At 43.0% G+C, this 26,088-nt stretch overlaps 1 protein-coding gene across 1 annotated transcript in view; it reads left to right on the top strand.

The window, feature by feature from the left end:
• The window catches only part of JMJD1C (jumonji domain containing 1C), a 673,912-nt gene extending 648,696 nt beyond the window's left edge, over positions 1-25,216 (top strand). The window contains exons 23-26 of the mRNA XM_030203125.1: positions 6,351-6,490; positions 8,166-8,342; positions 22,830-22,961; positions 24,330-25,216. Of these exons, the coding sequence (XP_030058985.1) occupies positions 6,351-6,490; positions 8,166-8,342; positions 22,830-22,961; positions 24,330-24,419 (539 nt within the window). The 3' untranslated portion in view covers positions 24,420-25,216. The remainder of the gene's footprint in view (positions 1-6,350; positions 6,491-8,165; positions 8,343-22,829; positions 22,962-24,329) is intronic.
• Positions 25,217-26,088: the final 872 nt, after the last annotated feature.

Below are 26,088 nucleotides of genomic sequence, written 5' to 3'. Positions count from 1 at the left end.
TCGCCGGCGTGATTTTTCCGCCCATGTCATCGAAGTCTCCCAGCGGCTTCAAGAAGTGCACCCAGTGCGCCTGGGTAATCTCGCTCACTGATAGGCACGCATCGTGTCTTCAGTGTCTGGGGGCTGGGCACCGCCCACAGGCCTGTAGTCTTTGCGCCCTTTTACAAAAAAGGACTCAGGTAGCAAGATTGGCCCAGTGGAACGTGTTGTTCTCGGGCTCTTCGTCGGCATCTGCACCAGGAGTATCGAGTACATCGACGTCGACAGCGTCAAGACCTCCGCCCTCGGCCGCGACTATATCGATTGCATCGAGGCATCGACCCTCTGCATCGTCGGGGCCGAGACATCGGAAGGCGGCGTCGGTGGTACCGGGACCTCCACTAGTGCTGATGTCGTTGGACGGTGGTGCTTCGACTGGAGTGCAGGTGAGGGCTGTCCATTCCCCTGCTGGTGGCGGTGAGCCTTCGGGTGGGTCTCCCCCTACCCTGAGGGCTCCTGCGGTACAGCCCCCCCGAGACCGACCGACCTTCGGCCTCGGCCCCGAGGAAGCGACGGCTGGATTCTACGTCCTCCTCGTCGGCACCCAGTAGGCATCGGCACCAGGAGGACCGCTCACCCTCTGTTCAGGAGGTGTCGATGCGCTCCCCTTTGGACAGCCCGGAACAGCCTCCACGCCCTGAACAGACTCTGACTTCGACACCTGCATCGGCTTCCATGTCTTTCTCCACAGCCGCCCTGCACGAGAGTCTCCAGGCCGTTCTCCCAGAGATCCTGGGAGAGCTGTTGCGCCCTTCCCCTCCGGTACCGGGGGTGCTTGCGCCACCGGTACCGTCGAGTGAGGCGCCGGCTGGCCCCTTGCCCGGGGTGAGGTCTCCGACATCGGTGCCACTTGCGGTACCGACTGCGGTCGCCTCCCAGGAAGGCTCCCCGTCGGCGGAGGGAGCTTCACCGGTGCAGGCAAGGGAGTCTACATCTCGACGCTCACACCGTGGCCGTGTTTCCACGGAGTCGAGCCGGGCACGGCTTCAGACACAGGTTCATGAACTTGTGTCTGATACCGATGGTGAGGCCTCGTGGGAGGAGGAGGAGGACATCAGATATTTCTCTGACGAGGATTCTGATGGCCTTCCTTCTGATCCCACTCCCTCCCCTGAAAGGCAGCTTTCTCCTCCCGAGAGTCTGTCTTTTGCGGCCTTTGTCCGGGAGATGTCTACGGCCATCCCCTTCCCGGTGGTTGTGGAGGACGAGCCCAGGGCTAAAATGTTTGAGCTCCTGGACTATCCTTCTCCACCTAAGGAAGCGTCCACAGTACCCATGCATCATGTCCTAAAAAAGACATTGCTGGCGAACTGGACCAAACCTCTAAGTAATCCCCACATTCCCAAGAAGATCGAGTCCCAGTACCGGATCCATGGGGACCCAGAGCTGATGCGCACTCAGTTGCCTCACGACTCTGGAGTTGTGGATTTGGCCCTAAAGAAGGCTAAGAGTTCTAGGGAGCATGCTTCGGCGCCCCCGGGCAAAGACTCTAGAACCTGGGAGGAAGGCCTACCATTCCTCTATGCTCGTGGCCAAAATTCAGTCTTACCAGCTCTACACGAGCATACACATGCGGAACAGTGTGCGGCAGTTGGCGGGCTTGGTGGACAAGCTCCCTCCTGAGCAAGCCAAGCCATTTCAGGAGGTGGTCAGGCAGCTGAAGGCGTGCAGAAAATTCCTGGCCAGAGGGGTATATGATACCTTTGATGTTGCGTCCAGGGCCGCTGCTCAAGGTGTGGTGATGCGCAGACTCTCATGGCTGCGTGCCTCCGACCTGGAGAATAGGATCCAGCAGCGGATTGCGGACTCGCCTTGCCGTGCGGACAATATTTTTGGAGAGAAGGTCGAACAGGTGGTAGAGCAGCTCCACCAGCGGGATACCGCTTTCGACAAGTTCTCCCGCCGGCAGCCTTCAGCTTCTACCTCCACAGGTAGACGTTTTTATGGGGGAAGGAAGACTGTTCCCTACTCTTCTGGTAAGCGTAGGTATAATCCTCCTTCTCGACAGCCTGCGGCCCAGGCTAAGCCCCAGCGCGCGCGCTCTTGTCAGCAGCGTGCGCCTCAGCAAGGCCCCTCGGCTCCCCAGCAAAAGCAAGGGGCGAGCTTTTGACTGGCTCCAGCAGAGCATAGCCGCCATCAACGTGTCAGTGCCGGGCGATCTGCCGGTCGGGGGGAGGTTGAAAGTTTTTTTTACCAAAGGTGGCCTCTCATAACCTCCGATCAGTGGGTTCTTCAAATAGTCCGGCAAGGATACACCCTCAATTTGGCCTCCAAACCTCCAAATTGCCCACCGGGAGCTCAGTCTTACAACTTCCAGCACAAGCAGGTACTTGCAGAGGAACTCTCCGCCCTTCTCAGCGCCAATGCGGTCGAGCCCGTGCCATCCGGGCAAGAAGGGCTGGGATTCTATTCCAGGTACTTCCTTGTGGAAAAGAAAACAGGGGGGATGCGTCCCATCCTAGACCTAAGGGCCCTGAACAAATATCTGGTCAAGTAAAAGTTCAGGATGCTTTCCCTGGGCACCCTTCTTCCCATGATTCAGGAAAACGACTGGCTATGCTCTCTGGACTTGAAGGACTCCTACACGCACATCCCGATACTGCCAGCTCACAGACAGTATCTGCGATTTCAGCTGGGCACACGTCACTTCCAGTACTGTGTGCTACCCTTTGGGCTCGCCTCTGCGCCCAGAGTGTTCACGAAGTGCCTGGCTGTAGTAGCAGCGGCGCTTCGCAGGCTGGGAGTGCATGTGTTCCCTTATCTCGACGATTGGCTGGTGAAGAACACATCCGAGGCAGGAGCTCTACAGTCCATGCAGATGACTATTTGCCTCCTGGAGCTACTGAGGTTTGTGATAAATTATCCAAAGTCCCATCTTCTCCCAGTACAGAGTCTAGAATTCATAGGAGCTCTGCTGGATTCTCGGACGGCTCGTGCCTATCTCCCAGAGACGAGAGCGAACAACTTGTTGTCCCTCGTCTCGCGGGTGCGAGCGTCCCAGCAGATCACAGCTCGGCAGATGTTGAGATTGCTGGGCCACATGGCCTCCACAGTTCATGTGACTCCCATGGCCCGCCTTCACATGCGATCTGCTCAATGGACCCTAGCTTCCCAGTGGTTTCAGGCTGCTGGGGATCTAGAAGAAGTGATCCACCTGTCCACAAGTTTTCTCAAATCCCTGTATTGGTGGATGATTTGGTCCAATTTGACTCAGGGACGTCCTTTCCAAATTCCTCAGCCACAAAAAGTGCTGACTACGGATGCGTCTCTCCTGGGGTGGCGAGCTCATGTCGATGGGCTTCACACCCAGGGAAGCTGGTCCCTCCAGGAACGTGATCTGCAGATCAATCTCCTGGAGTTACGAGCGGTCTGGAACGCTCTGAAGGCTTTCAGAGATCGGCTGTCCCACCAAATTATCCAAATTCAGACAGACAACCAGGTTGCCATGTATTACATCAACAAGCAGGGGGGCACTGGATCTCGCCCCCTGTGTCAGGAAGCCGTCAGCATGTGGCTCTGGGCTCGCCGTCACAGCATGGTGCTCCAAGCCACTTATCTTGCAGGCGTAAACAACAGTCTGGCTGACAGGTTGAGCAGGATTATGCAACCTCACGAGTGGTTGCTCAATTCCCGTGTAGTGCGACAGATCTTCCAGGTGTGGGGCACCCCTTTGGTAGATCTCTTTGCATCTCGAGCCAACCACAAAGTCCCTCAGTTCTGTTCCAGGCTTCAGGCCCACGGCAGACTGGCATCGGATGCCTTCCTCCTGGACTGGGGGGAAGGTCTGCTGTTTGCTTATCCTCCCATACCTCTGGTCGGGAAGACTTTGTTGAAACTCAAGCAAGATCGAGGCACCATGATTCTGATCGCTCCTTTTTGGCCGCGTCAGATCTGGTTCCCTCTTCTTCTGGAGTTATCCTCCGAAGAACCATGGAGATTGGAGTGTTATCCGACCCTCATCACACAGGACGAAGGGGCGCTTCTGCATCCCAACCTCCAGTCTCTGGCTCTCACGGCCTGGATGTTGAGAGCGTAGACTTTGCCTCTTTGGGTCTGTCAGAGGGTGTCTCCCGCATCTTGCTTGCTTCCAGGAAAGATTCCACTAAGAGGAGTTACTTCTTTCTATGGAGGAGGTTTGCCGTCTGGTGTGACAGCAAGGCCCTAGATCCTTGCTCTTGTCCTACACAGACCCTGCTTGAATACCTTCTGCACTTGTCTGAGTCTGGTCTCAAGACCAACTCTGTAAGGGTTCACCTTAGTGCAATCAGTGCATACCATTACCGTGTGGAAGGTAAGCCGATCTCAGGACAGCCTTTAGTTGTTCGCTTCATGAGAGGTTTGCTTTTGTCAAAGCCCCCCGTCAAACCTCCTACAGTGTCATGGGATCTCAATGTCGTTTTCACCCAGCTGATGAAACCTCCTTTTGAGCCACTGAACTCCTGCCATCTGAAGTACTTGACCTGGAAGGTCATTTTCTTGGTGGCAGTTACTTCAGCTCGTAGAGTCAGTGAGCTTCAGGCCCTGGTAGCCCAGGCCCCTTACACCAAATTTCATCATAACAGAGTAGTCCTCCGCACTCACCCTAAGTTCTTGCCAAAGGTTGTGTCGGAGTTCCATCTGAACCAGTCAATTGTCTTGCCAACATTCTTTCCCCGTCCTCATTCCTGCCCTGCTGAACGTCAGCTGCACACATTGGACTGCAAGAGAGCATTGGCCTTCTATCTGGAGCGGACACAGCCCAACAGACAGTCCGCCCAATTGTTTGTTTCTTTTGATCCCAACAGGAGGGGAGTGGCTGTGGGGAAACGCACCATATCCAATTGGCTAGCAGATTGCATTTCCTTCACTTACGCCCAGGCTGGGCTGGCTCTTGAGGGTCATGTCACGGCTCATAATGTTAGAGCCATGGCAGCGTCGGTAGCCCACTTGAAGTCAGCCACTATTGAAGAGATTTGCAAAGCTGCGACATGGTCATCTGTCCACACATTCACATCTCATTACTGCCTGCAGCAGGATACCCGACGTGACAGTCGGTTCGGGCAGTCAGTACTTCAGAAAATCATATAATAAATTACGCTCTGCAAGTGCCCTATGATTTAGGAGATCTTTTACTAAGCCGCTATAGCATTTTTAGCTCACTGTAGAAATCAGCTGGCAGTAAACGCTGACACGCCCATTATATTCCTATGGGCGTCTCAACGTTTACTGCCAGCTGATTTCTACCACGAGCTAAAAACACTTCTGTGGCTTAGTAAAAGACCTCCTTAGTGTTCGGATTTATCTTTACACATGACTTCTTGTATGGTTGTAAGCCAGTCAGTGTTTGTTCCACTGCTTCAGTTTACCGATTCACCCATGTATTTTTATTGTTGCTTCATTCCTTTATCTTTTGAAAACTTTTGTGTAGTTCAGGTTCCAAAAACTGTCAGACTGTCCACCCTTCAGGTGGCTGTGTGTATGTTTTCATGCGTTTTGTGCTTCTTTTTGGATTAAGGAGGCAATTCCATAACAGTGTCAGAGGCCCCAGAATTAGCAGGTGTAGGTATAAATGTACTATGTGCCATTCTATAGCCAGACACCCAATATTGGGTGGGCCTGGGCCCAAGGTGAGTGGGCAGAAGAGTTCGTCCCACAGGTGATTTGGTCTCACCCACCCACCTGTCATAGGTCTTTCAACCAACAACCCCCCCCCCCCCACACACACACACACACACACAAACACCTACCTTTTAAATAGCAGATTCTCACCAGCAGTGAGTGATACACACTGCTCACACCAGCCCTACAGCCTTTCCTTCAACACATTCACACCTAAATGGAAACAGAAATGTATGTCAGAGGGAAGGCTATGGGACCAGCATGAGCAATATGTATTGCTCACTGCTGGCAAAGATGTGCTATTTAAAAGGTATGCATGAGAGAGAGTAGTTGAGTTTTCAGCTGGCGGGGCCTGGGGATCCCTGCAAGCCACATCATAGGTATGCTACTGCTGGGTGGGCCTACACCACTATATAGGGCATAACTGCAGGGGGAGGGGGAGGTGTAGGTGAGTGGAGCATGGGTGGGCTATGAGTGTGTTTGTAACTTAACACATACAGCATGCACATTTACATCTGCCATACAGCTGATATAAATGATTGGACCTATATTTACATGCACCAGTTCAGGTTTATGCCACTATTTTGTAATGCCATTATAGAATTGGCACTCTGTATGCAGCATTTGTGCATCTCACAGGAGCACCAAGTTACAGATTGCCTCCTAAATTTGCTATATGAAACAGTTTGAAGGCTATATTTGTTCATTTTTAGGTGTTGTTAAGAAATTTGAGGAGGAAGATCTGGATGAATGTTTAAGAAAAAGATTGAAAGACTCCAGCGAGGTTCCTGGTTCTTTATGGCATGTTTATGATATAAAAGATGCTGACAAAATACGCGAGTTCCTGCATAAGGTGAGATCACAAGTTAGAAGCTCAGTTCTTTACTGGAGTCTGTTACAGAACTGAGCTCCAAATAGTCTTGTACACACTGCCATACAGATGTTTAGCAGACTAAATCACAACTCCTGCTTGAATTCTGTGCCAAAAAAAATCTAAATTATGCGCAAAATATTTCAAAATTCTGCACACAAAATTTGCAAATTCTGCAAGTTTCACAATTTAAACGATAATACAGCCCTCTCCCTGTACAGATACCATCCATATCTTTCCCAACATCCATTACATCCACCTTTTTAACAACCCCCCTCACTTCAACCCCACAGCATCCATATTTATCCAGCCCCCCCGCACCCACACATCTATAATTTTTCCAGCCCTATATCCATGTACCATCCATGATTTTCCAACCCCCCCCCCCCCCCCCCCCGCACCCATCCCCACACACCATCCATAATCTTTCCAGCCACCCACTGCATCTACACTCACCAGGAGGAGCTGCATCGGAAGATCCTCTTCGGGGCAGGAAAGAAAGAACCCAACTCTTGCTCGCTGCTCTGGGCTGGTACCGCCATTTCTTGCAAATGGCCACCAAGACTTCATGCGTCATCCTCACGAGATTGTCACTTGAAGTCTCGGCAGCCAGTCTGAAGGAGTGGCGCATCAGCGAGAGAACAGCTCCAGGGGGCAAGAAGGAGTGGGATTCTTTCCTGCTCCTGAAGAGGCCACTGGACCACTAGGACATGTTAATGTAGGTCCGGGGAGGGCCCACTGAGACTTGGGTAGGGGAGGGGGAGAACGGCATGACTGCCAGTCAGCCTTCCTTTACCGCGGCCTGTTCCTACATCTTTTTTTTATTCAGTGCTGATTCTGTATGAAAATAGTGAATTCTGCGCTGCTGATGAATTTTGCACAAATTCTGCACTCAGCAGATGCGCAAAATTCCAGCAGGAGTAAAGCACAGTGTGGGAACCAGTCATTTTTTTCATTCTGCTAACTGTTTGAAAAGGTAAGTAGAGTGAAAGCTGTGACTTCTGGAGGTTATGTGATTTATTTTTATTTATGTTTTATATTGTGAACTGCTTAGGTCTAAGCAGGTATAACTCTTTTAAATAAATAAATAGGTACTTTGTTGCCATCTTCCATTGTCCAACTTTGCCATAATGAACCTTAATTTGCCCACTGTCTTACTTCATTTTTTATACTTCCTTCCTCTCTTTATCCCCAGCTTGCCCTTAATTCAGAATGACAAAACCATGACTATCTGCAATATTTTAAATGGCTCTTTGATTAAATGACCCTCCCCCCTTTTTTTTTTTTTTTTACGAATTAAGTCTTATATAGTATATATTAGTTTGGTCCTAGACACCACTTTCTGGATATGCTATTTGCATGCTTACCACCCACCCTTGTGCTTCACAATAACAAGTCTATGACTAGCATATGAATTTCTTGCTTGTTACAGGCATTAGAAATGAGTTTTGTTATATGGAACTTAGAATTTGAAGGGAAAATTGTTATGTAAAATCATTTTCTAACATCAGTGCTCACTCATTATTGTACAGTTGAGAAGTTGATAAGACAGGCTGTTAAGTTTGTTCCATTTGCTTAAGAGGTAGGGTATTGTAATAATGACGTTTCAGATTTAATACAGACAGTCTGTTCAGAGCCTTTGTTCCTTGTATTGTAGGTTGCAAAAGAACAGTGTCTAGAGATCCTACCAGAGCATGACCCCATACGTGATCAGAATTGGTATCTGAACAAAAAGCTACGCCAAAGACTTTTAGAAGATTTTGGAGTAAAGAGCTGTTCTATTGTCCAGTTTCTTGGTGATGCCATAATATTGCCAGCAGGAGCACTTTATCAGGTAAAGAAGTGAGAAATGTGTCTTTTGGTATGACTTTCTGCTCCCACCACAGTCAGGAGGCATAATGATCCCCCACTTCCAGCCTACATGCTTATCCTTTATTCCATCATCACCCACCCCAACCCCTTTTCTGAAAGGAAATTACGTGCTGTAAGGATTTCTGTTCCCACTTCAGCAGCAAATGTTTAACTCTTCTAATTTTTACAGAATTGCCAACAAAATATTATGGAATATGAGCAGTGGTGTGCTGGTAAATGTTTAACAACAAGCTCTCTCCCCGGTCCACCTCTGCGCCTCCCCCCCCCCCCCCCCCCCCCACACACACACACACAAATTGCAGAGCTGGCTATAGCTGGGGAGAGAGCCTGGGGGGGGGGGGGGGGGCAATGCATTACTCTCTCCAGGAAAAAAAAAATTAAATGATCCCAGGTTCCAATCTAATTCATGTTTAATGTGGGATAAAATGCCATAAATAAGTAAATAAATATAAACTTTTAATGTTGAGCACCTGATTCTCAAAGTGGACATATTCCAAACACTATAATGAAAATAAAATGATTTTTTTCTACCTTTGTTGTCTGGTGACTTTGTTTTTATGATCATGCTGGCCCAGTATCTGATTCTGCTGCTATCTGTCCTCTTAACTCCATTTCCAGGGCTTCCTTTCCATTTATTTCTTTACTTTCCTTCTTTCTTCTTCATTTCTTGCCCTACATCCGTAAGTAAAAGCTGGGTCCTCCGCAGACTTGGCTATCCAGTGGATCTAGCTTCTGCTTATTTTCTTCATCCATGTGCAGTTTTTCTCCTCTCTTCCTTTTCCCTCATCTCATCTCCTTCCTCACTCTTCCTTCCCCTCCATCCATGTCCAGCATTTCTTCTCTCTCCCTTCCCTCTCCTCCATCCATGTCCAGTAACCCTCCTCTCCCCTGCCATCCATCCATGTCCAGCAGCCCTCCTCTCCTCTGCCCTCCCCTCCATCCACCCATGTCCAGCAACTCTTCTCTCCCCTGCCCTTCCTCCATCCATCCATATCCAGCGAATCTCTTCTCTCCCCTGCCCTCCCTCCATCCATCCATATCCAGCGAATCTCTTCTCTCCCCTGCCCTCCCTCCATCCATCCATACTCAGCGATTCTCTTCTCTTCCCTGCCCCCCTCCATCCATCCATTCTCTGATTCTCTTCTCTCCCCTGCCCCCCCTCCATCCATCCATTCTCAGTGATTCTCTTCTCTCCCCTGCCCCCCCTCCATCCATCCATTCTCAGCGATTCTCTTCTCTCCCCTGCCCCCCCTCCAGCCATCCATTCTCAGCGATTCTCTTCTCTCCCCTGCCCCCCCTCCAGCCATCCATACCCAGTGATTCTCCTCTCTCCCCTGATTACCTCTGTCGAAGCGGCTGCGTTATTGAAAGCCCTGCCCGTCTCTAGCCTTCACTTCGTGAGTGTGTTCCCTCAGAGTCCCACCCTCGTGGAAAGAGGAAATTACATCAGAAGGCGGGACTCTGAGGGAACGAACTCACGAAGGGAAGGCTAGAGATGGGCAGGGCTTTCAATGACGTGACCGCTTCAACAGAGGTAATAAAAACGATTTAACACACCCCCCCCCCCCCAAGGGCAGCGCAGGCAAACGAGGGCAGTGGTGAGAGGTGAGGTAAACGGGGTAAGCATGGCTTGTGGCGCCCTCCTGCCATGCTTACCTCGTTTACCGGAGCCGGCTCGCCCTGCAGAACAACCGCAAAATCTGTTCTTAAAACCTAGGAGCTTACGTCACATCTGTTTAAGGCTTTTCAGAGTTCTGAAGTAGCCTCAGCACATGAAGAGAATGCCTCGATTGATACGTCTTGAATTAATTGTAGTCTAATAATAGCTTATTGTTTTTTTTAATGAGGCTGCATTTTGATTAAAATATTAATCATGATTAATTGGGAGATTAAAGGTGTTCTTTTTTTTGTCCCCCGTCCCCCCCTCAGCTCCTTGTTCTGACTGTGGGCAAATCACTTGACCCTTCATTGCCCAGGGTCATAAGGAGCTGCAGTGATTACAAATTTTAATCAAAATGCAGCCCTAAAAATATTAAATGAAAAGATGATAAATACAAATTGAAAAATGACAAATTAAAGAATCTAAAACAGCATGCAGAGTAGCAATAAACAGCCTTACAGTTTTCACAGCCTGCTTCAGAAAAGCGAGCCTAGTTCTTTTTGCTTAAGCACTGAAAATCAAATATTGACCAACGGTTTGCATATTATTTGCACTATCACAGGTAAGCACAAAATGGATGATTATAGAGAAGTCACAAATAGGCCACAGATTTTGCCTTGGTATACAAATTTCCTCATTGCAAAGGTTTCATATGCATAAGATAGTATACTTGGTACTAGCAAATAATATGACAGATATTCATGTTCTGCCATATTGATCACCAAAGAATATCATATAGAAATGGAACATTGAGAGGCTGCTAGAAAGCTATTGAAACATAAGAACTGCCATACTGGGTCAGGCTAAAATTCCATCAAGCCCCAGTATCCTGTTGGCCAATCCAGGTCACACATCTGGCAGGATTCCAAAAAGTAACTAGATTCTTCTACATACTCACAAAGATTTCCCCAAGTTTACCTTAACAGTCTTTGGACTTTTTCTCCAGGAACGTGTCAAAACCTCTTTTTAAACTCAGCTATAGTAACTTTTTTTCCACATCTTACCAACAAGTTTCAAAGCTTAAATATGAATTGAATGAGAGAAGTATTTTCTGCTATTTCTTTTCAGTGTACTACTGTTCAGCTTTATGGCATGTTCCCTTATTTGTTGTATTCTTTGAAAGAGTAAACAGTTTGATTCATGTTTACCTGTTCCATGCCATTCAGGATTTTATGGAACTCTGTCTTATCTGCCCTCAGCTGTCACTTCTCCAAGCCATAACCTTTCCTCATTCCTAATAGGAGAATCATTCTGTCCCCACGTCTTCTAATTCTACTTTTTTGTTTATATATATGTTTATAACTACTACTACTACTTAACATTTCTAGAGCGCTACTAGGGTTACGCAGCGCTGTACAGTTTAACAAAGAAGGACAGTTCCTGCTCGAAGGAGCTTAAAATCTAAAGGACGAAATGTCAAGATGGGGCAGTCAAGATTTCCTGAATAGAGGTGTAGTGGTTAGGTGCCGAAGGCGACATTGAAGAGGTGGGCTTTGAGCAAGGATTTGAAGATGGGCAGGGAGGGGGCCTGGCGTATGGGCTCAGGGAGTTTATTCCAAGCATGGGGTGAGGCGAGGCAAAAAGGGCGGAGCCTGGAGTTGGCGGTGGTGGAGAAGGGTACTGAAAGGAGGGATTTGTCTTGAGAGCGGAGGTTACGGGTAGGAACGTAAGGGGAGATGAGGGTAGAGAGGTAAGGAGGGGCTGCCGATCGAGTGCATTTGTAGGTTAGTAGGAGAAGCTTGAACTGTATGCGGTACCTGATCGGAAGCCAGTGAAGTGACTTGAGGAGAGGGGTGATATGAGTATATCGGTCCAGGCAGAAGATAAGACGTGCAGCCAAGTTCTGAACGGACTGAAGGGGGGATAGATGGCTAAGTGGGAGGCCAGTGAGGAGTAGGTTGCAGTAGTCAAGGTGAGAGGTAATGAGAGAATGGATGAGAGTTCGGGTGGTGTGCTCAGAGAGGAAAGGGCGAATTTTGCTAATGTTATAGAGGAAGAAGCGACAGGTCTTGGCTATCTGCTGGATATGCGCAGAGAAGGAGAGGGAGGAGTCGAAGATGACTCCAAGGTTGCGGGCAGATGAGATGGGGACGATGAGGGTGTTATCAACTGAGATATATAACTATGTGATATACAGCTCATTAAATGGACATAAAGCAGTTTGCACTATTCAGCCATACAATTATTACCTAAGGACAATACACTAACCAAATACTGTTATAACAATCCTAGTTGTTTAACACTTACTGCAAAATAGCCAGACTAATGTGGCCTTTATCGCCATATATCAACAGACATCCTTCACCCTTCAAATCTCCAGGAAGGCCAGCCAAAAAAAAAAAAAAAGGTTTTCAGTCCTTTTTTTGAAACAACCCAGATTGTCCTCAGACCTAAGTTACAAAAGAAAAGAATTCTATAATGTTTGCACTAGAAAGAATAAATCAGCCTGTCATGTAGAGCCTATTCTGGCCCTTGAATTGGGATAAATAACGAGGCAGTTCTGCTTTAATGACCTTTAGGGCCTGTCCTGGACAGTAAGGGATTAATAATTTAGACAAAGTAATCCTGTATAAAAAGCTTTTATGGGTCAAGAAAACAAATGGGCAATCGATCTATAAGATCCAGCACGGGGAAAAAGAAGCAGTAGATCTCCAAGGTTATACAAAATGTATAAAATGTTCAATTCACCACTAAAATAGTAAATACATAAATAATTAAAACCCCAACATAACCGTGTTTCGCCCTCTCAAAGGGCTGAGCCAGGGGCTTGAAACAGAACCCAGTGGTGTTGACAGAATGCTTCACCTACTGGTTTTAAACTACTCTCTCCTCAGAAGCAGCAGCAGTAGTCTCCTTTAACAATGAGTGAAGTAACCTATAATCTACCAGATCAAAGACCACAGTCAAATCAAGTGATATGTGCAATTTTGCTATTATCCAAGTATCCATAAATATGATACAAGAGTAGTTTCTGTATTATGAGACTTGTTCTGGGTGTATTTTCCTTTCTTAAATTGCAGTAATGCTATTATCTTTTTTTTTTTTTTTTTTGAGAGATGTCATGACCAGAAATGCACACAGTATTGAAGGTGAGGTTGCACCAGGGTGAAATTTAGAGCCAATATGATATTCTTTATTTTGTTTTTGTTTTTTTGTTACATTTGTACCCCGCGCTTTCCCACTCATGGCAGGCTCAATGCGGCTTACATGGGGCATTGGAGGGTTAAGTGACTTGCCCAGAGTCACAAGGAGCTGCCTGTGCCTGAAGTGGGAATTGAACTCAGTTCCCCAGGACCAAAGTCCACCATCCTAACCACTAGGCTATTCATTTCCCTATAATTCACAACATTGCTCTTTTTTTGGCTACCACTGCACACTGAGCAGAAGATTTCAACGTATTCACAGTGATGCCTAGATCCTTTTCCTGGGTAATGACTCCTCGTGTGCAGCTTAACTATAATTTGGGTTATTATTCCCTGTGTGTATCAATTTACATTTTTCCACATTGAATTTTATCTGCTATTTTGATGAGCAATCTCACAAAGTCCTCCTGCAGTTTCTCACAATCCACATATGATTTAAAAACTTTGAATAATTTTGATGTGGTCTGCAAATTTGATGACTTCATTATTCCAGTTTCCAGATCATTTATAAATATGTTAAAAAGCACAAGTCCCAGTACAGAAATCCCTAGGGTACTCCATTATTTGCTTTCATTATTTGCTGTTTGTCTTCTGTCTTTCAACCAGTTCCCAATCCACAGTATGACATGGAGGTGTATTTTCAAAACAGTTAGACTTAACAAAGTTCCATAGGTTACTAAGTCTAAGTACTTTGAAAATGAGCCCTATAATCTCCTAACCCATGGCTTTTTAATTTCTCAAGGATTCTTTCGTGTGATATGTTGTCAAATGTTTTCTGAAAATCCAGATACACTAGATCAGCTGGCTCACATTTATCCGCATATTTATTCACATCTCCAAAAATGTAGCAGATTGGTGATGCAATACTTCCAGTGACTAAATAAATGTTGACTTTGTCCCAATAAACCATGCCTGGTCTGTCTTCAGTAATTTTATTCTTTATTATAGTTTCTACTATATTTATACTATTTTTCCCTGTGCTGACTTCAAACTGGTCGGTAATTTCCCAGATTGTCCCTGGAATTCTTTTTTTAAAAATTGGCCTTATGTTGGTCACCCTCCAATCTTCTGATACCATAGATAATTTTAATGGTTGGTCACAGATTACTAATAATAGATCTGCAATTTTATTCTCAAGTTCTTTTGGCTCTATGGAGTGCATATCATGCAGTCCAGGTGATTTTCTACCTTTTAGTTTGTTAATTTCACCTATTACGTCTCACAGATTCACTGAGATTTATTTCATTTCCTCCAAATCTTTAGTTTGCTTACATCTTTCTCAGTAAAGACCAGAGCAAAGAATTAATTTAGGGTTCCTTTTAGTATAACTAAGACGCCCATTATATTCATATGAGCGTCTTATTTAGCGTGCCTTATTAAAAGGACCCCTTAGTCTTTCCATTGTGACCTTGTCCTGAGCACTCTATTTATGATGTTTGTAGCCCACGTTATCCCCAAGCAAGTTTGGGTTCAGTGTGGCTCACAGTAAAAGTAGAACTTTTGATAACAAGTCAAAGTTACATTAGATATACTTTCAGAAACTTAAGTGAATGCAATAGAATTAACAAGGATAGAATGCAGTAGAATCAAGAGGAATAGTACATCGTATTGATTATACAGTGAATTAGTTGCTTTCGTCAATGAGAGATGTTCTTAAGTTTTTAGCAAATTGTAAAATATGTAATAGTCAGTTGTATGACATAATAGCTTGGGAAAGGAGTTGTCTCTCTTAGTACATTGATAGGTCCAATTGCTTTTTTCATTGGTTTCTTGCTTTGAATGTACCTGAAGTTTTTTTATGAATTTTTGCCTCTGTGGCAAACTTCTTTTCATTTCAAATTCTTTTTGCCTTCCTTATCAGTTCTTTGCATCTGGCTTGCCACTGCTTATGCCATTTCCTGTTTTCTTCATTTGAATTATTTTCCCATGTTTTGAAAGATATTCTTTTAGCTAAAGTAGCCTTTTTCACTCAGCTTATAACCATGCTGATGGTTCTTTCGTCTGCCTTCCTACTCCAATTTTCCTAATAAATGGAGTACATCTGGTCTGGGCTTTTGGGATGGTATTTTTGAACAGAATCAACACCTGATTTCATCTCTTAACCTTTGCAGCTGCACCTTTTACCATTTCCCTTATTTTATCATAGTCTCCCTTTTGAAAGTTGAATACTAGCTCAATAGATTTCCTTAATGTCTGACCTCCCTCCAACTAAGGAACCCTAATCCTGTCACTTCTCAAACCAAACCCTGCATTCCACCAAGGTCAAGGTTTAAAATAGCTCCCCCGTTAGTTCCTGAACCTTCTACTCCGTATAAAGCATTTATTTCATCTAGGAGCTTGAGCTCCCTAGCATTCCTTGGTGTGACATAACCCGGTTAATATTGGGGTAATTGTGTTAGCAAATGTTTTAGCCTTCCCTAATTTCTGTTAAACATTTCACCATCTATTTTATTCTGGCCAGGTGGATGGTAGTATACAGAGCTGGTCTTAGCAGTTGTGGGGCCCTGTGCAGACCAGTTCAGCTGGGCCTCCCTGACCCCTTGCCTAGCTACACCCCTTTCCCAACTCCACCCACCCCCTGATGACCAGAATTTTTTTTTTTTTTAGTTTATAGTCATACACGCAAAACACAGAGCGAGCCTCATTAAGTATGAAATAAGGGACCACAGATCAATCGGAGATATGAAGGTAAAAAACTGTAAACCTCAGGTCACACTTGCATATATAGCACTACTAGAGAAATAGAAACTGTGGGACCCCGCAGGGTTGCCTGCTTTCTCCCTCCTCCCCATTTGTCATCTATCTTAGTTCCTTGGGTACATTTCCTACTGATCTTGGAATTTTTGTTAGACGTATGCAGATGACATTTTTATTTTTTGTCTTGCCTCTGAAAAATTCACTGATACAATGACTATAGTAACAAATTATATTTCGCTTATAGTTAAATGTGCCACAGATCAATTTTTAAAATTAAGCATCCAAAAAACTGAGAGAACATTGATCGTCTCCCAGATAGGATACTAATATTAACATCAGGTGAAAGTTTAAAGATTATTGTAACTCCTGGTATAATAATGCTTCAGTTGAGCTGCAGAAATGTTTGCGACTGTTGCAGAACATGGCAGAAAGATTGATTTTTGGCCTGCGTAAGTTTGACAGTGTTTCCCCCATTATGAGAGATCTTCATTGGTTGACAGTCTAACAACGTATTCGGTTTAAAATGATCTGTTTGATCTATAAACCCATATATGGTCTAAACTCAGTGTTGGAGAATTGATTGTAATATCTTTTTAGCGTAACCTTTGTTTTTCGAGAACTTTGCATCTAGGCTATTCTACAGTTAAAAATTTACATTTCAGGTCCATTCGTGAAAGCTGTTTTCCTTTCCAGGGAGCAGTGCTCTGGAATATGTTGCCTGTAAAAGTCAAACATGTGCCATGTATCATACAGATAAGTCTTTAAGAATTTCCGAAAAAGAAACATACTTTCTTTTTCGGAAGTTCTTAAATATTTATCTGTATGATACACTGGTCTACAAAAAAAACTTTTTTTCTGTAACAAGAACAAAACATACATTTTCTGGAAGATGATTCTTCCCTGAATCCAGATCTCATTTCAGAATTTCTGTATCAGCCTCAGTTTTCATGTGATAATGGTTTTTGTAAATGCTTGTGTCGGCGTATGTAGCTATTATATGTATCTGGCAAAATGACATGCTTCTGCTACAAGAGTTCCAAAAAAACTGTGTCAGTTCACAAAGAAATCAAAGATATAAGCAACATAAGAGTAAAGAGAAGTGAAGAAACATACCTAAAAAGATTTCCTTCCTGATTTCCTGTGGTACTTTGCCTCGGGAACGTCTCTCTGTAAGGTCCAGCAGTAGTCGGACAACATTGCGACATTCCATTTGCCTTGATTTGAGAAATGTCCCAGTGGAACCGTTCTAACGGATTCGATATCATTACAAAAGACCATGTCACCTTCCTTAGAGAAATATTCAGAAAAAATAGCATGTCGGTCACGAAAAACACTCACTTTCGTATCGCAAGAAAGAAGATTCCATCCTTTTAATCTCAAACCTAAAAGCTCAGCCTGTTGCTTTGACAAATTTTAATCACGAACAAGATCCTTGAGATCCCCTTGTGTCAAAAAGTGGGGCACATTTGATTCACAGAGGTCCTGAAATGATGGGTCGGTATGCATATCCCCTTCTCTGTCTTCTGCATGTTCGTCACTGTATTCATCTTCACTCACTATCAAATTCTCAGGAGGCACTGGTACTGGCAATTCTTCACTGTGACATACAGGTCTTATAGCAGATGGTAAGTTAGGATTTTGCACAGTTTTCCTTGTTTTCGAGGTGATTCCTGCTATTTTTGTCAGACAGCAATAACAGTCTGTTGTGTGATCCATTGGTTCCCTCCAAATCATGGGAACAGCAAAGGGCATGCGACGTCTTCCTTTTAACCAGCCTGTCAGGAGTGTAACACACATCTAACAGCAAATGTGGGGAGCCCATTTGCGGTCCTGTTCACCAACCTTACACCCGAAATATAGTTCGTAGCACTTTTTTACAAGAGGATTAAGTTTTCGTTTTTGCGATTTCAGAGTAAACTCTCCACAGATATAAAAAAAAAAAGAATTTGGGCTATTTGCACAGGCACGAGGCATTTCTTCTGAAATGACACAAAACACAAACCTTCACAAACGTAGAACTACAAGCAGTCACTTCCAACAGCAATTGTTGACTGAACTCTCAATGCTGAGATACAGGTGGCAACTGACGCAACAGAACGTGTTTGAACATGTTCGAGCATGACTCATGGGCAATGTTGCTAAACCTCCCTTATTTCCTGGTGGTGGCTTTCTAAACTAAGGGCTTTGTATTGTAATTCCTAGTATATTTCAGTTGTTTTTCCAACAATTACAACTGCTGAATTAAATTAATCCACAGCAGCAGGGCCGCCGAGAAACTTGACAGGGCCCGGGACAAGGCCACCTCGCCCCCGCCGCAGCCACGCCCCCGAGGTCACCGCTCCCCTCCCCCTTCCGAGGTCGCTGCTGCTGCTCCCCCGAGGGCGGGATACAGGGAGGGAAGGAGACCCGAAGGGAGGAGTTCCGCCTCACAGGGAAGAGAGAGGGAGAGTCGCACCGCGCGATGATTTAAATACAGGGGGCCGGCCCGGTGGCAGACGGTCAGAGGGCGGGTGGGACTGGCCTGGGCCCTGGGGATTTTGTCCCCCCGCCCCCCCCCCCCCTCGGCAAAATGCAGCGTTTTCAAGGATTTTTATAAAAAGGGTAGCGTGTCACAAGAAAACTGAGCCCGATAGGCAAAAACTGATTTCATTTTCAAATTCAGCACCCATGACTTAGCTAAGAACACCATTCACATTCTTTGTAAAAAAAAAAATGCCGTTTACCAGTTAGATTTTTTGGTATTTGACTTTCGGCTTATAGCAATGACACGATGTATGATAATTAGATTTTTGAATATTTGGTTTATAGTACTAACACCATGTATATCCCTCTTTTATAGAGAGTTGTGAATCCTTATGGAGTTTGAGGCAGTTTTTATATATTGTAAACCACTCTGATGTGGTCTTTGAAGGGCATTATAACAAACACTTTGAATAAATAAAAAACATGAATTGTTGTCCTTTGTTCATTTGTCCTTATTTGTTTGTCATGCTTAAGCGTCTCTGCAAGAAATGTCAAACTACTGAGACTTCTGAGGCCTATAAAAATATTCAGAGGTTTTATTCAGCTCAGTTACAAAATGCAAGAACAAGATACTTTTCTAGACAGATTGTAACTTTGCAAATTCTAAAACAGCTTTTTGCCACTTTTCAAAAATTAACCCAAGGCCATATGCATTATTCTCCTCCTACACCTGAAATCTTTGCATTATACTTCCACTCCAAGATTGACAAATTACAATCTATTTTCCCTCTTTTTACTTCAGAGAATCCTCCCACTCATCCATCAAAATCTCTAATCTGCTCCTGGACTGATTTCAACCTCCCATACCAGGAATCTTTTAGTAAATCTCACCACATGCAGCCCAAACCCATACCATCTAGATCAGTGTTACATTATAGAGTTATATTTCCCTCAACACAGTAAAATAGGTTTGGAGTGGATTACATTTAAGAATATAACCAGTTTAAAAGACTTACCATCATAATGAAATACAGTTACAAAGAAATACAGTCATAAAAATTGCAATCATACATAGTTGAGCTCAAGCTAAGCTATAAGATCTCAGTAAAACTTAATTAGGCCAAGCTCAAATTTCTAATAGGTTATCTACAAAACTTTAGCAGAACAAACAGTATGAAAAATTATGATTAATCTAGCATGAAAGGACATACTTTCTAAATAGAACTACCTTAAAAGATTTATGGGAAAGTACATAATCTGATAAAAAGATTATCGAGGTTGGCAGAGAATTCCAGATTTTTGAAGCCTGGTAAGAGAATAAAGCTGTAAAATTTCTCTTAAAGTGTGTAATCCTTTATAAGAAGGAAAAGACCATCTTAAGCTGTTATGGGTATCTTATTTTGGGGCCAGTACATTAATCATCTAACACATATAGAGCAGAGCTAGACCCCTTAGAATCTTGTAAACAAAACACAAAGTTTAAAAAGAATTTGTGTCTCCACTGGCAACCAGTGTAGCTTCTCATAGCAAGGAGAAACTCTATCAAATTTACCCAAACCACATATAAGTTTGATTGCTGTATTTTGAGTAGTTCTAAGTTTCCTCAAAAGATGTTTTGTACAATCAAAATATATGATGATATGATCAAGTTTCGTTGAGACTAAGGCTTGTACTAACAACTGAAATTTTTCTTGGGTGAAGTACTTCTGGACACGTTTTAGATTATTCATCATTCAGGAACATTTTTTTTTTTTTTGACAACTCCTAAATTTTTCAAGGGTGATTCCAGTTTGTAATTGAAACCATTAAAAAAAACTAAAAAAGATAATTATTTACGTGGGATGCTTGATTACCAAGTAAGAGAATATTTATTTATTTATTTATTTATTTGTTGCATTTGTATCTCACATTTTCCCCACCTATTTGCAGTCTCAGTCTGGCTTACATAGTGCCGTAGCGGTGATCGTCGGTTCCGGTCTGAACAAATACTTAGTGTGCTCAAGTATAAGTTGTGATTGTGGTAGGGTATGGTTCACATTCGGTAAATGCATTGGGAAACATTAAGTGTAAAGAGGGAGATAGGAGTGAGTCCATTAAAGTCTTGGTGTTGTTGTGTAGTAGGCTTTCTGGTTCTTATGTTGGGTTGGTGAGGTATGCCTTTTGGAACAGGTTCATTTTTAGTTTTTTCCGGAACTTTAGGTAGTCGTATGTTGTTTTTACTGTTTTTGGTAGTGCGTTCCATAGTTGTGTGCTTAAATAGGAGAAGCTAGATGCATATGTTGTTTTGTATTTGAGTCCTTTGTTGTTTGGGTAGTGGAGGTTAAGATATGTTCGAGCTGATCTTGTTGTGTTTCTCACTATTACGTTTGAGACGGTTATTGAACATCCATGTAACCATCAATGCCATACAACTTTTTATTTGAAAGAAATGCATATTCAGCTTCTGTTTCTACTGGGATTAAGATCATAATATCATCCGTATACGTAAAGACTTTATAACCAGCTGCTTCTAACTGATATCCCAGTGAGGACATTAAAAAGGACCAGAGTTAACAGGGAACCCTGAGGGACCCTGCAAACTGCATCCTATTTCTCAGAATAAACTCCTTCCATCTTCACTGAATAAGTTCTTGCAGTGAGAAAACCTTGGAACCAATTCAGAACATTCCCTGTCAACCCTAATTTATTTAGTTTTCAGTTTCTGGAGGCAGATTGTTTTGCCTGTACACAACTTAACCATTATGAGCGCCAAGTCGGAGGACTTGGCCGTAGTTATTTCAGCCTCGCAGATGGACAGCATGCAAGGAATCCAAAGAAGCTTGAGCAATGCACTATTATGGGAACTCCAGTACAAGTTTATTTTACATGTGCATGTTTCTCCACATGGCACTCGAATAACATTTATTTTGCAGCAACAGGTGCATGTCCTCAATGTCTCCACAATCCATTGACTCTTGGGCATGTGTTTTGGACTTGTCCCCAGATTTATATTTATAAACAGTCTGCTATTGACAGACATGAGGAAGCCACTGCTTGCCCTGGGATTGGTAGCATGGAATGTTGCTACTATTTGGTTTTCTGTCAGGCATTTGTGACCTGGATTGGCCACTGTTGGAAACAGGATACTGGACTGGTTGGACCATTGGTCTGCCCTAGTATAGCTATTCTTATCTTCTTATAAACAGCAACTTCTTACCCTGACATTGTCCTTTTTCTACCACCCATTTCCCCTTGTTATCCATTTGAATCTCTTTCATGTGGAACTTCAGTTATATGTGCATTGCTGCTACATCTCTCCCTCCTCCCCCTTATCTTTGAAACTGCAAGAGATCTGATAAAGAAAGGGGATGGGATTTAATATACCACCTTTCTGTGATTACAGTCAGTGGTTTACGTATTATATACAGGTACTTACTTTAGTACCTTGTGCAATGGAGACTTAGGTGACTTGCCCAGAGTCACAAGGAGCTGCAGTAGGAAATGAAACAGGTTCCCCTAGTTCTCAGACCACTGCACTAACCATGAGTCTTTTGTAGCATAGCTAATGACCGCCTTCAATCTGTCCCATTCTTCAAAAGCTGCTGTGCTTATTAGGATGTTCCAATGTTCTAATAGAGTACTGCACCCCTGAGACCTCCTCCAGGTTGACCTCTACTGCCTTTGCCTATGAACCAGCTCTGCCTGGAGATCTTTTATTCTGGCTATTTGCTCCCTGAAATACTTCCTGAGCAACTCCCTGGACCTAAGTCTTGCGCACTCTCTGGTTCGCTCTCATCACTTTCCTCCTAGTACGCGAGTCCACTCAGCACAATCTTGCGTTCCTTGTGCTGACCCTACTTTCCGCCATTGTTGCATACTCCCACATCTGTACTGATTTACACTTTGTTGCCATTGCCGCTTATGTCTGAGATGTTCTCCCACCTAATTGGAGCTTCAGTGCTCTACAGTCTCTACCAGTGAGTGCTTTGTTTGATTTTATGCTTGGTATTATGGAGCCTGTAGCTCGGGCATCCATAGCATTCAGTTATGTTTTACGTTTTGTATAAGCAGCGCTAGTGGTCTAGCTTCAGTTGAAATGCAATGCTAGCTTTGCTTGTATTGTCATCATCATTTCCACCCTGATAGACTGAGCAGTGAACAGTATTGTAATAGGATGCAGTTGATCTGCAGAGTATTAATATATGGCAGTTAACATACAGTGGTCCAAAAATAAGGTGTACAGTGGTCCAAATAGGATTGTGAAAAATGTACATTCTATGATTGTTTGCAAAATATAAGGAAAAAAATTGTAGGTCAATTGTCATAAAGTGTTTTATAATTTGACAGCAATCTGAATTGGGGGGGAAATGATTTTTGAAGATATCCATGGGTGGTTTTGATGTTATTCCGGTTTTTAGTTTCGTAGTCTAGACACAATCTCTATGCAGCTCAGGTTAGTGAAGTTCATAGTCGAATTTACATTTTCAACTTATTGTTTCCATGCCAGGTGCAAAATTTTCACAGCTGTATTCAAGTGACTGAAGACTTCGTTTCGCCAGAACATCTTGTTCAGTCATTCCACTTAACACAGGATCTTAGGCTGTCTAAAGAAGAAATCAATTATGATGATAAACTGCAGGTAAGAAATGAAATAGCAGGCTAGATCCTATGTTACAGGCTCAGTGTGCTAAGCAGACTTCTTTCTGTGTATAGTACTGTACATTTTCATTTCCCTAACATTATCCAAATAGAATAACAGTGAAAATGACCACAAATGGAATTTTGTAAATCTTGTCTGTCCCAAAGTTCAGCTCCCTGTACTGCAGGGTGCACTCCCAGTCTTTTGGGGAAAGTAGATTCAGTACATTATTAAACATGACTTCTGAATAAACTGCAAGGGGTTTCTGTTTGAGAGAAACCAGAGGTAATAGCTGCCACTCAGGTTGTGAATGGTGATGCTGAAAAGACTTCACTCTGGATATGGCTTTATTATATAGTTGAATGATATACTAGATTTGAATGTAGGATATGTAAGCTAAATTGAATTCTTTAGCGTGTTATTTACAAAGTGCATGAAGAAATGCACCACACTTATAATTAGAAAGTATCACATCCGTATCTCACAGAAGCCTACCAGTGGAGCACAGTTAGCTAAATTCTGGGTTTTTGTTTTGTTCTTGCAGAAAACTAGAAATAAGCAATTAACCAAATTTGAGTAAAAGGCTTGAATTTTGTTTTCTTTCAAATCAGCCACATTTCATTATAAAAGCTTAAATTGTACGCCACTCTGGTGGTAGTGTAGGTTTGGAGCAATTAATCAAATTTCCAAGTTTGTTAAAAGACTTTCTATCCCACCCATAAAAGCATGTCTGAGCATCTTACATTCTAAACATAGAGAAGGGTATTGCGTGGATGGCAGTATCAGTGTGGGAAAGAGAGTAGAACTACAAAATCAGATAGGACAGTGGGGTGGGGAAGCACAACGGGAGGTTGTGCTTCCGACTTGATATTAAAAAAAAAGGGTCAGGCGTAAGCATTTGAAAATAAAATGTGTTAAGATCAGCTTTAAGTTTGGGGAGAAATGATTGTAGTCTAAGTCATTGTGGAAACATGTTCCTGAGTTCTGGCCCTTGCACTGAAAAAAATTGAACATCATGTGGTATAGAGGACTGTTTCTCTGAAAAGATGGATATTGAGTCTATTTTGTTGTCAGGATCTGAGTGGGGGAGTCGGGATATAAACCTGGTCAAGCTAATTCTAGTTCAATTTGTAATTCTGGTAGGGATTAAAAAAAAAATTTTCATTTTTATAATGTAACTATCTTTAGTATTGTGATATGGAACCAAAGAGTAAGTTCTTACCGTTTGTGGATTTGTGTTATCTTGACCTTCCAAACAGTAAGCCTGCCATCGATTCAGTTGACTTCAGTGGAAACCCATCATAACAGCTTGCAAATGAGTTAAATTCCATTTCTATCTGAGGTTTATTCTTTATTTTTATATTACAGATCAAAAATATTTTGTACCATGCAGTTAAAGAAATGGTGAGAGCTTTGAAGATACATGAAGGTGCAATGGAAGATACAGAAGAAAATTAATCTTCTTCTGGGGGGGGGGTTTATTTGGTTATAAGGCGAGCTGTGTGCACACTAATTTAAGTCTCAAAGACCATCAGTGCCAAGAAATCTAATCCTAGTATTCACTTGTTACTGACACCTCAGCAGTATAACTTTGTATATCACTGTTACTGTGATTGTTAAGCTTAAGAAAATTATAAAAAGCAGTGTTCTACTGCCTTGTATCATAGTGTACATTATATTAAAGTTTGTGAAGACGTCAGATTTAAAATGATGTATTTATTTTTTGAAGAAAAAAAAAATCTAAATTCTATCCCATGTTCAAATGTAAATGTGACTTGTACAGTTTGCTAAAATTTGGATATTTTTCACTACATTGAGACGGTTACTGTGAGGGTAGGACACTAACACCAGCTATTGCCTGCATTTGGGAAATTGCTGAATCGCACAGCAGTCATGTCATAATCTTTAAAATTACTGCCAAATAATTGTAAACTTTGTATAGTATTAAAGTATGAGATTAGGTATTCAATGCAAACACTTCAATGTTTTATTGAAGCCATTCAGTGTACAATTAGACTTTGCAAAGGATGTAATTTATTTGAAACAAGTTGTCTCATTTTGGTAAAATTTATGTGAACTTTTGAAGCTAAATATTAAACTTAATATGCTATGTAAATATATACATATATACATTCAATGATGTATTTTTTTAAAACATTTGCTTGCTTTAATTTGTTAGAAGTGCAAGTGTTACACATGCTTTGTACATTGAAGTTGAAAGGGGTTTTACATTTTCCATTAAAATGACTTTATCAGAGATTTGCTTTCTTGCTTGTTTTATACATTTTTGATACCAGTAGAGATGTCATTCTTAATTTGTGTGCGTAGAAGTAAGGTTTATCTATGAGTTTGCCATAATCCTTATTTTCTATGAAACCAAAAGTTTAATTTATTTGGTACACTATTCTGCCCTTTAAAGGTTTCATACGAACTTGCAAACCAGAATGTAAGAATAACTAACTTGTAATATAAAGCTTTTCTCAGGTTCTGTCATCCATATTTAGGTTTATGTAGCTGAACAGCACTAACCCAGTCAATTGAAATTGCTAGTTTTGGACGCTCTCTTTAAAATCCCATGCAATCAGATTTAATGTGACTTCTCTCTCTCTTTTTAAGACTAATGTTGGATGTGTGACAATGACTTACTAGAAAGAAGTTAATGTCACAAAATTCCCACCTTTGGATTGGAATCTATTTTCATTCAAAGGGGTCCTTTTACAAAGGACAAGAATAGTTTACCCTGCTTTCAACAATTAAGTGGCAATGAATTAAGCTAAATTTTATTAAGGGCCCTGTTTACTAAGGTGTGCTATTGTTTTTAGCATGTAGTAACGCTAGAGACACCCATATATTCCTATGGGTGTCTCTGATGTTAGTGCGTGCCAATTTTTTTAGTGCACCTACAGAGCAGCTTAGTAAACAGGGCCTAAGTTTGCATGAAGTGCACATTCACAGTAGGTGGAGGTTTTTGGCCAGTGATTATAGTTGGTTCACAGTGGCAACAACTTATTTGTTCCCTTGTAATATGGACAGTAGGTTGCTTTGCCTAAAAACCTCTAAGGCTTTTTCCTCCACCTTTTCACACTCTGGAGTGAGCAATAATTGACCACATCCCTTTTTTGTTTAT

This window comes from Microcaecilia unicolor, chromosome 5 (assembly GCF_901765095.1).
Source record: "Microcaecilia unicolor chromosome 5, aMicUni1.1, whole genome shotgun sequence".
In the NCBI taxonomy this organism is placed as follows: domain Eukaryota; kingdom Metazoa; phylum Chordata; class Amphibia; order Gymnophiona; family Siphonopidae; genus Microcaecilia; species Microcaecilia unicolor.
This window is presented reverse-complemented; position numbering and strand designations above follow the sequence as displayed.